A 13,207-nucleotide genomic window follows, 5' to 3' on the forward strand; every position below is an offset into this window, starting at 1 on the left:
ACACACACACACACACAGACATGCATATGATTACACAAATAAAACACACAGAATTCATGTTTTGTACCTGTGCCATTTAGTCTCACATTTATCTTTTGTTTATTCTTGTCAGATCTTTATCCATTAAGTTAATAATGTTGTAAAAATTGCCAACGTGCTACGGTGGGTCTGCCCTTCAGTTCTTTGAGATAGAGTTTGAATCATGCCCCATTTGTACCTTGTTACTTGTCTATCTTCTAAGGATTTGACTAATTCTGGCATGCCTTCTGTCTCCCCAAGAACTCACTACATAGAAGTCCATAAGAAATAATGAAACTGTAAAAAGGGATATCATAGTTTAACCTCCATGTGTTGAAACAATGAAAATTCCCTGTATCTGGACCTTTTAGTTGAGAAATTAACTGACGTTCAGTATTTAATGTCAATACCAAATTAACATTCTCTTCAGATGTGAAAACGTTGACACACTGTTCACAGTAGTAAATATGCATTCAAATTTCTAAGGTTTCTCCCACACCCACCCCAGCCCACCCCCTTACCATGAATTTAACTGAATATTGTCCAGGCTAGCCTTGAACACTATTTTTTAACAAGGACTGTAATCTCTTGGTGCACAATGAGTGTATCTTTATTATTCTATCATCATCCCTAAGCACGTAGTGTGGCCCCTAGGCTGCAGTACATAAATGTTATGGAATGAAAAGGAAATACTACACCCTGCTCCTAAAAGATCATTTTTTATAAGTAACATAATTGCTTTATTCCACTGACAGTTTACAATTCGAGAACAAAAACCATACTATGACATCCTAACATGATGCCTGGGAATATGACAAGATGACAGTATCACATTTTCATGTCCTAAATTTGTTTTTCAGTGACAGACTACTATCTAGAAGTATACTATTTCTGATCTAATAGTTATATGATGATAAATGAAGCTAGCAATTCAAAGATAAATGTTTCATAGAATAATATACTTTTAAAGCTGGCAGGAATCTTTAAGATCTGTGTAAAAATATTGCAAATGAGGGATTTTAGTAACGAGGAATTTGCCAAAGTTTACCAAATTAATTTAACTGTATTTTAGATATTCATTTTATTATATTATTTGTAAGTCAGTTCCATAATAACTTTGCACCCAAAATCTCAATAGTGTTCACTTTTAGTGTAAAGTCAAGGAAATATTGGGATGACCTATATCCTAGGGGATTTTGAAAGCATAAGAGATTGATAAGAGTATTTCTAAATGAATAAGGTTAGATCAAACAGAAAAGCAAAATAATCAGGAATTCCACATTCTACAGTGTTGTCAACATTCTCTAATTCAATGGTTTTTTTTTTTTTTTTTTTTTTTTTTTGTCTTTTTCGTGACCGGCCAGTGAGTGCACCAGCCATTCCTATAAAGGATCCAAACCCACAACGGGAGCGTTGCTGCGCTCCCAGCACCGCACTCTCCCGAGTGCGCCACGGGCTCGGTCCCAATGTTTTAACATAAATAAAACAATATATAAATTCAAAGGAGAAATCAGCATTCCTGAAGAATGTCAGATTTCAAGACTCGTACTGGCTCATGAGGAAGCAACTTCCATTTTGTTAGGACAACTCCAGTGCAACACAGCATTCTAACCCCAGGGAGCCCTGCTGAAGGCACTAGGCAGAGGGAATGAAGATTTCTTTTCCAAATTAAGTTGTCAAGGAGCTCATTTACACTACACAATGAGGTACGTGGGTGAAATGGCCAAGATGATGATTTATGATGCTATAGACACGAGTGATTCTGGTGATGGAAATCCACAGCAAAACCTACTTAGGAAGATAAAACAAAACATCTATTATATGTAGGTGGCCTTTGCCCTTACAAATTTCAAGTTATCCTACTGGGTTTGGGAATGTAAGAAAAATTTATTTATTTAAGATTAGTGTTTTGGTATAACATTGTTAAACTGACTCACATACATGCTAACTTAAAAATTGCTTATGTTCATTCAAGCTTTTAAAAGAGCTTTTGGCATTTTTTAATTCTTTTGGGGGGAGAGTGGATGTGAGGCTTAGATCTGTCCAATCATATCATGGGTAGTTATGTACAGCACTGTTTAAAATATCTTTAAAAAAAGAATTGTAGCCCTCAATCTGCAAAGGCAGTAAAAATACTTTTTGCTGAATTATATCTACAAAAAGTATGTTTTAAAATGCTAGGCAAATACACAAATAGACTTGACTAATGATTGTGGCCATCAGCAGCTAACTTATTCACACAGTATCATAGAAAAAAGATACAGAGCACAAAGAGTAAAAGAATAAACCCAAAATGGAAATTGTATTTTAACTTACTTCAGTATATTTGGTGTGCTTGTTCTTTAAATGCCAAAAAAAAGGGTAATTTTAAGAGTCTCATGAGAATTTATAGGCTTTGATCTTAAATTTTAAAATGTGTTTATAATATCCCATTTTAGTAGCAAAGTGCCAGCTTTAGAAAGGGAATCCCACTGACAAGTAAATTTCCACATAAGCAAGGCAAAAGAACAGAACTCATTGCAGTTCTACAGTTAATTTCTTTCTACATTTTTACAAGTGTCTTTACAGAGTAAAGTAAACCCTTTAGAGTGATTAAATTAGCCTGCTTCTATGAGTTTTACATTTATTTACACCATCTTGAACATAATGTAAAAGAGTCATTCATTCATGTGCATATACACATTAGGTTATTATATACTTCTTATGCTGTAGAAATATAAACAACATTAACTATTTTATTCAAAGCAAGATCATCTTATTGCAACATTTGTTTGCTTATAAAAGATTGTAAAATTATGGTCACACAAATTGACAGAATATTCTTTGCTCCGTTTGCTACATCCGAAGCATGCTGGAGTAACCCCCGCTTTTGTTTTGCTTGTATAAAATGATTCATCAAATTTTCCTCTCACATATTCCTAGATTCCAGGAGAATGTGGACAATTCATGTATTTTATATTACTGTGTAAAAAAATCCAGTGTATATGTTCATGTATTTACAGGCAAACCATTGTAATGTCCTTGATATCAAGAAAATACTACAATAAAATTAAAGACTCAGCAAAGGTTTTGTTTTATATATTTTTTTCTAATTTTTCTGATGTTCAATATAAATAGGTATAACTAATTTTTGTTTTCAAGCAAGTAAATCTATGTAATCTCTACAGGATTTCATGAGTTTTCATGCAATTATTAAATAGGCTTTTATCACTTCTACTCTAAGCAGCCATAGTAAGCACACACTCAGACAATGTAGATAATTTCACTTATACATGAACACATAAAAAATATTAGGATGCAAAAAAAGGCTCAGGAATTACAGATGGTAAACAGTTTCTCAGGACCTAGAATTGAATCATAATGGTTGTATTGCAAATTAGAATATATTTTAGGTTAAAAAACAAAAGGCATTGTTTTAAAAGCATTTGCAATTTAGTAGGACTAATGTTTATCAACTACAGCAACTCACTATTACAGTGCCATAATATTAGTACCCCATTTTTTACTTGTGTTAAAAATGTTATCGGTGTATATTTTTTAAAACTTTGCTATTACACACTAGAACAGAAAGGTAAGCTTGAAACACATAGGATACCCAAATAACATAACTGAGAATTGAGTTAATATTAAAATGTATAGATTTTGATATTATCATCATCCCTAAAAATCAAATTAAACAAAACTTCAATATAGTGCTACAGTTTTAATAGTCTATTGAGAAATATGGAAATTTACTTCCACATAAAATTGTTCTCTTGTCAGATATTCATTTTAAATTTTTTTCTTTTTTCTTTTTCTTTTTTGTAAATTGCATGTTAAAAAATCTGCTTTTCCGGAAACATGCTTCTGCCCAAATAATGCCCCATGTTATCATAGTGCTTTCCAGTGATCAGAGCATTCCTGGGTGACGCTCACCATGAGGTGGTCCTCACTAGGAAGTGAAGTGACCATGCAGTGTTACTGACCTCACCTGATAGATGAAACAACTGAGGCTCAGAGGAAGGGCTACTGAGATTTTCCTTCAAATATTCAGACGTCTCTTTCTTTTTTCACAATCAAAAGAAAATATATTTTGAATTTTGATCTGACTTATATATTTTTGTAGATCATACACTTATCCCTCAAAGATCCTTAGCCAAATCAAACCTTGGCAGATGCTGCAGTGAATGATAAACATCAGAGACACTACCAGCAGGTTTCTGCCTAATGTAGTTATTGGCATCCACTTCAAGGCGCGCACGCACGCGCGCACACACACACACACACACACACACACACACACAAACACACACCAAGACAGGAGAATAATCAGGATAAAGCTTTTTTTCTAATATAAAATAAACTCCTGAATTGTACTTATTTTTAGATTGCTCAATTTAATAACTTATTTATTAGACAGTATAACCCAATAACAACCTGTATGTAATAAAGGTATAAATACAAATGAATACGTATATTATATATTAAGTGAAAAAAATAACAAGTACTCATACATCTTCCAATCTCTGATGTGCTATATTGCTCTCTAATGAGGTTTCCTGTTTGTTTTAAATTGAACATAAGGTTAAAGAAACGAGGGAAAGAGGACTAAAATAACTAAGAGCAAAAAAGCAGAGAGAAAACATATTCCAGTATCCTTCTATTTATGGTATCACATTAATAAACAATGCTCTTGTTTGGGAGTATGTCTTCTAATTACAGAGCCAAAGTATCCCAAATAATTTCTGGTTGATTTTTTTCCCCATAAGATGTAACAGCATCTTAACTCAAATTAAATTCTTCATCCTATTATGCTCTTAATCTAAGGACAGTAAATCTTAGACCCATAGTCATATTATACATTTTTTCATTGTTATAAACCCCACTGCATTTTTTATTAGAAAATCGAATCCAATGCCTCCCCATCCTCTCACAAGTTTTTTTAAACAACTCACGCTATCATCAAATGCCAGTTTCTCTTATATCGGTATTCAGTGAAATATTTGATTGGAACTTGTACCATATCAAAGATGCAGTGTGATAAAAGCCTATTGCCTATTCACAAAACTTTCTTAATGTTGTCTTTTTTCACATATCTTCCCCCAAATCTTCCTGTCTGAGAAAGATATATGTATAAATTAAAATGTATCTAAGTGTGTCATGTCTATCCAGATCCATACCTAGACCTGCATCTATGGGTGTTAAGTGTTGTGTATTTTTTAAAGAGGCACAGTATGGATTTACCTTCCCCAAATCCTTGATAGGAGGCCTTTACTTCCACACATTTTGAGTTGGGAGACAATGTGGATGGATCAGAACAAGCCAGACATCAAACCCATTTATTCTGAATCTTAAATTATGACTTTTATCATCAATATTTTTGTTACATTGTTACACAAAGAACAAAATTAACATCTGATTTGAGGTCTCATCTTTGATTGCTTTGGGATTAGTGACATTTCCCTGGCAAACGAATCCCACACCCATCAACTCTCAGCTATGTCTTAATAATATTGTTGTACATGGTGCCAAAACAAGAAGGATTTGTAAAACTGCTCCTAGGGTGCCTCCACGAATACCTTTAACTGCTGTGACTTCCAGGTGGCTTCCCGCCAGGTGCACGGAGGAGAATATCAACACATCCCTTTCCTTGGCAGATCAAAAGCATATCCCAAGGAAGAGGAGCTGGTCCTGTTGTCTTTGAAGCACCTGATCACTGTGCGCTCACTCAGAGGCAGATCCAAATAAATGAAAACACACTGCTGAGAAGTCACCGGCACACTTGGCAAACAGTGTGTTCAGGGGATTTGGTCATTAGAGCTTCCACTAGCAACTTATATGACTCAGGCCCACCCAGGAATGCCAGGTTATTAAAGAATTCTAGATTATAAACTAAAAACGAAATAAAATCCAGTATGCTAGTTTTAAAGGTGCATCTGAGAGATTCTCTTTGAAAGAATAAGCAGATTGTCCATTTGTTATTTTTACTGTGATATACAGATTCTTTGTGTTTGGTTTGGTCTCATCCAAAACAAAATATACAGGTGTCTTTTGTTTGGTTTGGTTTGGTCTCACCCATGAATTCAAATACATTTTCTCTCCCCACCCCAGCATGAAAAATAAAAGTGGGGGTGAGGAGGGAGAGTTGAGCATGGAAAGAAAAGTAAAGCTTTTTGAGAAAAAAACACAATACAAAACAAAAGTCGCAATCCAATTGTCCAGTCGTGCAAAATTTGCTTCTCTGGATAATGCACTTCTTGACAGGTTCGCAATGTCCCCATCCCCCTCCCAAATCCTCCCATCCACCCCGGGGTGGGGGCTGGGGGGGTGCAGAATACAGAATGAAAGTGAAGTCATTCTTTCCTTAAGGCTGTACAGACACACACGGAACACTTGTCAAGGGCTGTCCGGTGGGTGCTTCTTTGCTGGGTTCTTTCTTTGAGCCCTGCCTGCAACCTGCAATCCATCCCGGTGTCAGTGGTACTCCTCCCATTGGGACAACAATACAACGTACAAACAAAAGAAGATAAGTCAATGGTCCCGACAATAAAATCCGATATCGATTTTACAATCACAGGTACAAATTGCTCAAATCAATAATTTCATTTCTCCTTAAGACCTTGTCGTCTAAAACTAATTAGAAGCCAGGTTCCCGAGGAGGAATTGTCAATATTCAAAGAAAGTACTGAAGATTTAGAAGGAAGCCATTCTTCTACTGCAACAGTCTGACAGAGGTTGGAAACAAGTTGTCCTATTCTGGCAAGTTCAGGGTGTTGTGAAGGGTGGATTCCTGGGTCCAGATTGCAATTTCCCCACCATCTAGGAGGCTGTGTGCTTATAGAGGAAAAACCAAGAAGCCAGAGAACGTGGAGTATTTCCAGCCCCCCATGAGGTTGCCCCTTTCCAGTTTGAGGTGCACTTTGTCTTCTCTTTCCATGAGCAGCAGGACACCATTGCTGGCAGCTTCTCTGGTAACATCCTGGTCTCCTGCAAATGCTGAGATTACTGGGTAGCCGTTCTGCATTAAACTGACCTAAAATGCAGAGGGGAAAGCTCAGCAAACCATAAAGGACCCCACTCACACACACTGTTCTCTTCTCCCCCAATATGCTCACCCCTGCCCCCTTCCTTTAGAGTGTAAACCAGGGGTTCTGACAGCCAGGACTCCCAGCTAGGCTAGAACCATCCCTCCTGGAGAGCCCCCTTCCCTGGGTCTCCCAGCCACACAGACCATGTGAGAGGGACTTTAGCAATGGGGAACTACTAACCCACACCTGAAAGGATCCCATTTTCAAAGCTACGCACCTGGATGGTCTGTCTGTTATACACTTTGACCACATGGAAGCTGAAGCTATAAATCCCTTTTCTTGGTGCTACAAATATACTGGAGGCAAGATCGAAATGGTTGCCAATATTTACTAATACCTGAAAAAGAAGAAGGAATACAGCACAAATGAAGCCAGCCCCTCCTCAGTGTGTTTTAATGATCCTTGGACAACCAAAACCAGAGCAGCTGGCAACGCAGCTCAGCACTCTCAGGCTTCCCCAGGAAGGAGGTGGTGCTGGAAATATCCTACAGCAGGAAATGATTTCAAAGGTATTCTAATGGGCTGTAATTAATAAAGATTTTTTTAAAAAGTATTTTATTTATGCATTCAAAAAGTGAATGTGAATTTTATGTTGGGGGGCAGGGCAGAGAGAAAGGACTGGAAGAGGGGCAGATTCGGTAAACAAACTATAGATTGACTGTTTCAGAGGTCTGTGGGATTATGAGAACTTCAACTTGACACTTTGTCTAACAAAAATAGACTTTCACACTGAAGGGTTAGAGAAAGGGCTACTATCTAGTTCAATTAAATGACATCCCTTCTGTAAGGTCAAGCTTGGGATCTGACTTCATTTGCTCACGAGAGAATGGACTCTCTGAGGTTTTGGTCTCCACTGATTCCCAGGCCGGGCACACTCCCTGGCAGTATACAGTAGGTGCTCAATAATAGGCACTAAATAATGACATTTGTTGATAAACACTGGATGCCCATACTTAAAAAAATTTTTAAAAAACAAACAAACAAAAATAACCCCAAACAAACATACAAACAAAAACACTGGCTACCCCTGTTTCTCCTCACTTTCCTCTGGGCAGTGTGTCATGCAAACAAGCTGGAATAAATAGAGAATCTAAATGGTAGTACAGCTCAAACTAAGGGAATTCTACAACATGCAAGAGTAACAACAGAATGAGCCATCTGACATGAGATCATAGGACCCTGCAGATGGTTTCCCTCAAGAGAAGGGGGTGATAGTGCTAGCACGTCATAAGCAGAACCTGAGGAGTGGCAGCTCCCATCGTTATGTCCCAATTCCCTTTCAGATGTTCAAGACAGAATCTGGCCACACTATCTGGACCCTATCCCCCTTCTTCCTCATACACAAATGCACAACTCATTTAAAATAATAAAACGCCCTGCCTAGTGTTCTCAGTTTTTAAAACAAATGGCCAGCCACAACATCAAAATCCTAAATTAGACATTCTGTCAACTGATCAGAAAATAATTTCAACACGAACACCTTTGGCTGTTATTTCTTACACATTCATTGCAGATGAATGACATGCAATTCACAAAGCCCTGTGAAATGCTGCTGTTGACAAATGCTGCCGGGACTTGTAGAAATGCTCTCCAGCATCTTCAGCCTGAGAACCACTTGAGCCTCACTCAAGGGCAGGACACTCTGTGAGTCCTGTTAGAGACAGGCACTCCTGGATGCCTGTTCTCAGTCTCCCCGAGGCCATGCTCTCAGTCTCCCTGACAATGCTTTGCAAAAGAGAAAGCATTCTCCCCTTAAGCCTTTGGAGCTGCTTCTTCCCTTTGCCTCAACTCCTCTTCAATTTTAAATTCCAGAAACTGGCAAATTCAGGGCCCTGCAGCAGAACACCCAACCAAGGACAAGAAAAGTGGGCCTCAGTTTCTCTCTAACTGGGGAACCAGGCAAACATGATTAAATCTATCCTGCCATAGTTTGCTCATCTATGAAATTAGTATCCTACTATTACTCTCCTGCCCTATGTCACAGAATTTTCTTGACACCTATATGAAATGGTGGGTATAAAAATGCTGTGAAAACTGTTCATAAGACATCGGTAAGTGATTATAGTATAATAATGAAACATAAAGAAGAACTTACTAGTACAGTATATGGTTCCCGAATGCCTACTTCATTTGTATCTCCTCTATTTGGACATGATAGGATAAATACTTTAATAACTTGTAAATGAAAACAAATTAAAGAAAGAGACACACATCCCCGCAAACAAAACAAAACCAAAAACCTTGAAATACGTGAGGATTAAAAAATGAATGCACTGGCCTAAAAAGAGCCTAGAGTGTGCATTGTATACATTTATCATTACTTAGGTTTAAGAGCTGATTAATAGAGAGAAGTCAATTAGGCACATACAATAAGCCCAGATATGCTGCAGTGATGGTCCAGTGCTCCATTTTGTGGGAAACACTTAGGCAATAGGATTAGCTGATTAGCTAATGTTTGGAAACCACTATAATGTTTTGTTTCTGAAAAATAATAGGAACCAAAGTGGAAGGACACACACAAAAAGGTCACAACGTTTAACCCTGAGCACTAATAACTCAGAAAAGGAATTGCAAAGACCTGATCATCTCTCTGACCTATCTACTTTGAACCAAGTGGCAGAAGTTAAGTGGCTTAATGTGACTTAAGTCAGTGCTCTTTATTTGTGTTTTATTTTTAAATTTACACAGCCATTTTTATACAGTATATTTTTATACTGCATATATTGCATTTGCATATTGTATGTATTTCATTTACTATATACTGGATTTATATAACCACAGTCTTTTTGTTTTTTATTTATATAACCATCTTTGCTATTTCCCCCACACTCTTCCCCACTTATTTTTCTTGCAGGTAAACCCTCTCCCCAGTCCACCCCTCAAAATAAGCAATTGGTAGGTATTTTCTGAGTGTTGGCTGAGACCCTTGGAAGACTCCTTTCTTGAAACTGGAGAATTTTAAATGCACTCAATCCTTAAATTGGCCACCTGGGTGACTGAAGACCAACCACACATTCCCCCCAAGCCCCAGGGAAAGTAACATGTGCAATATTTCCTTTTGAAAAATATTTCAAATCTCTTAGCTTTAAGGGACTCTTAGGAAGCTTAGGCAGCTTTAAGGGACTCTCGGTCATCCAACTGCCTAGTAAGCTGACAATTAATTTTTGTGTGTGTGTATGTTTTTTTTTTTTTTAAAGCTGCAATGTGAAAAAGGGAAATGGAAGGAGAGTGTACATGAAACAATGAGAAAAGAGCAGAGGGCAGGACTGGTCAGAGAGGAGGAGAGAAGCTTGGAACTCCACGTCCAAGAAGCCGGGGACCCCCAGCCCGCGCCCCCGGGCCCCCTCTCCTCCCCGGGGACGGCAGGACGGGCAGGCCGGACGGCTGACCTGGTCGAAGTAAATGGTCATGGTGCGGTTGCTCATCTCGGACGGCTCGTGGTTGGTGCTCCGCGTGGCCGAGAAGGCCACCTTGGCGCTACCGGAGCGCACGGAGATGCCCAGGGAGGAGGTGACAGCGCCGTCCGCCGACGGACTCGAGTCGCACACCACCAGGCACTTGCCCTCCAGCACGATGGGCTCCGTGTCGTTCTGCGCTCGCACGGGACAGCAGGCGGGCAGCAGCAGCAGCAGCAGCGCCAGCGCCGCCCCCAGGCAGGAGCCGCAGCCGGCCGGCTCGCGCAGCGCCCCCCGGCGCCCGGGCATGGTCAGCGGCGGCCCGCGGGGGCCCCGGCCGGGCGCCGGCATCGGGGACAGGGGGGCGGCGCGGGGGCGCGGAGGCGGGCGGGGACGGGAGGAGCGCGGAGGGGCGCAAGGAAACGCGCGGGGCCCGGAGCAGCCTCCTCCGGCCTGGGTCCCCTGCTCTGATGGTCAAGGCCAGGGTCGTCGTTCTCAGAAGAAAGGCGCCAGCGGACCTGTCAGGGCAAAGAACCCAAACCCTGAGACAGTGAAGCGAAGCTGTAGGAGGGACGCGGAGAGGGGACCAGGTGCCTGCGGCTCTCGGGCCCCGTCTCTAAAGGCCACCCCCTCGGTCCCGCGCGCAAGCACCCCTCTCCCCGATTTGGCACAACAGGTCCAGAGAAACGCCCCGGCGCACTGGGCAGCGCGTCCCTGAAGGCTCCTGAGCGGCGCGCGGGGGTGCGGGGAGGAAAGGGGTCCGCGATGCTGCAGGTCCTCTCATCACTAAGACAGGTGTGACCCTGGGGCCACCCCTGCCCATGCAGCCAAGGCCGGAAGGGGCTGAAGACGCGGGCGAATAAAAAACCAGCTAATGCTTTATCGACTATTTTTGAAAACCACCCCGAGAAACCTTTTTGCTTTCCCTGCGTTCCCTTTCGTCCTCTATTTTTCCAACCCGGGGATTTTTTATTTATTTATTTTTTTTTTAGTTCTTACGGTAAAGATTTTATCCATTTTCCACCCAAAGAACAAACCCCAGGTAGCTCCTTAGGGTGAACAAGGTTAGGAGGTAAATAAAAGGAAGAGACAGAGAGGGAGAGAGGGGACACTAAAACCAGACACCCACTTCCAATGTCCCCGCAGCCACTAGCAAGCCCCCTTGGAGACACCCTCGGACTCCTCTCTGGAGGAGGACAGAAGATTCCACTGATGGGAATCCCAAGCTGTGCTTATTTTCCAGCTCTTGCTTCTCCTGGTCTCTGGCCTGGAGTCTGTAGGTTTCTGGTAACTTACGCGCCCCTTTGCACTTTCACCCTGTCCCCTCTTCGCCCACCAAACCAGACGGGTCATTGCGATACCCAGTCGAGAAACAAAAAGCACAGAAGCCTTCCCCGTCACCGTCCACAGCCTCGGAACAACTCTTCCAATAGTGTTTCTAAGAAGAGAGAAGTTGTTTCTGGATAAATATCCTCCGTCCTCAGGAGCCCCGGTACAAAACGGTTTTAAGATCTAATATCTTCTTGACATCTTTCTCTCCCTCTCTCTCTCTCTCTCGGCCCCCACGACACAGACTCCAGATGGTCCTCATTAAAATATATGCGAGAAGGCAATTAACACGCGGATCCTGGGGGCAGGGTCGGGGGGGGGGGGTGTTACCTGGCACGTCCATGGTGGGCGAGCCCCGCTGTCCGCGAAGTTGTTCTGCTTAGAGAGAATGAGGCGAGCGGGAGCTGGCGGGAGGAGGACACGGAACGCGACCCTTCTCCCCGCGCGTGGCCAATAACCGCGCCGCCCCGCCCTGCAGCCTTCCCGCGCCGGCCCGCGCCCGCTCCGGGCATGCACCACGCCCCGCGCCCTGCACTGCTCCGCGCCCCGCACCGCCTACGCCGGGCGCCCTTAACCCGTACGCCTCGTGCCCCGCGCGCGGCAGCCCCGCGCCCCGGCCCGCTGTCCCCGGGCCCCCGCGCGCCCAGTGTTCCAGCAGCGCGGCTCGCTGGAGGGCTCCCCACCCCCGGTCCCAGCCTCTCCACTTCTCCAGAGGGCACAGCCTAGCGCTGCCAACGCCCTGAGGACTCTGTGCCTGGCCGTCCTCCCGGGCTCGGTTCCACCTCTCCTCACCCTGCAACGCCCAGGTCCGGCTCTCACCCAAACACCCAGAGCGAAATCCTCCCAGACGCCTACTGGTACAATTAGACGCCCTCAAAGGCACCGGTCGCGACTCTTCTTTCAGATTCTTTCTTTTCTTTTCCAAATTCCCTCCAAGTCTTAATCTTGAATTGCGTGACTACTTTCATAATTACGAAGAAAAACACAGTTTTCTTTTTAAAAAAGAAGAAGAAAAAGACTGGGATGGAGAGAAAAAGCTTGGGAATTTAATGGCTTCAGGGCTGTGGTTCCGGAGTCTCCAGTTTGGGAATGTCAGGTTTTGGCAGGGCTTGAAGCGGTGTCGCCCGCCTGGGTTTATGTGTCTGCTCCTCTGAACCTCGGGGCTCCTGGAGCGCGTTGGCACCCGAGCTTATTTATTAAAATGCCTGCTCTGAGCTCGAAGTCCTGGGGAGAAGCGCTGGGTTTCCGAGCTGCGCCTGGAGCACCGGCGAGACGCGCAGGCACGGACTTGGAGCGCCACCTAGGGGCTCTGGTACCTCCCTGCCCCTGGCTGTGGACAAGAGGACTCCGGCGGACGACTGGGGGAGTCCGAGACACAAGGCTGAGCTTTGTCTATGG

General features: G+C 42.7%; 1 protein-coding gene across 1 annotated transcript; it reads right to left on the reverse strand.

Annotated features, from left to right (window-relative positions):
• Positions 1–6,832: 6,832 nt before the first annotated feature.
• Positions 6,833–10,831, reverse strand: CBLN2 (cerebellin 2 precursor). The gene is made up of 3 exons (XM_063077498.1): positions 10,475–10,831; positions 7,303–7,422; positions 6,833–7,030 (listed from the first exon to the last, which is right to left on the reverse strand). Exons 1-3 carry the CDS (start codon positions 10,829–10,831, stop codon positions 6,833–6,835), a joined length of 675 nt encoding a protein of 224 aa, XP_062933568.1.
• Between the last annotated feature and the right edge of the window lie 2,376 nt (positions 10,832–13,207).

The sequence above is a fragment of the Cynocephalus volans genome, chromosome 13 (genome assembly GCF_027409185.1).
Source record: "Cynocephalus volans isolate mCynVol1 chromosome 13, mCynVol1.pri, whole genome shotgun sequence".
Classification (NCBI taxonomy): Eukaryota; Metazoa; Chordata; class Mammalia; order Dermoptera; family Cynocephalidae; genus Cynocephalus; species Cynocephalus volans.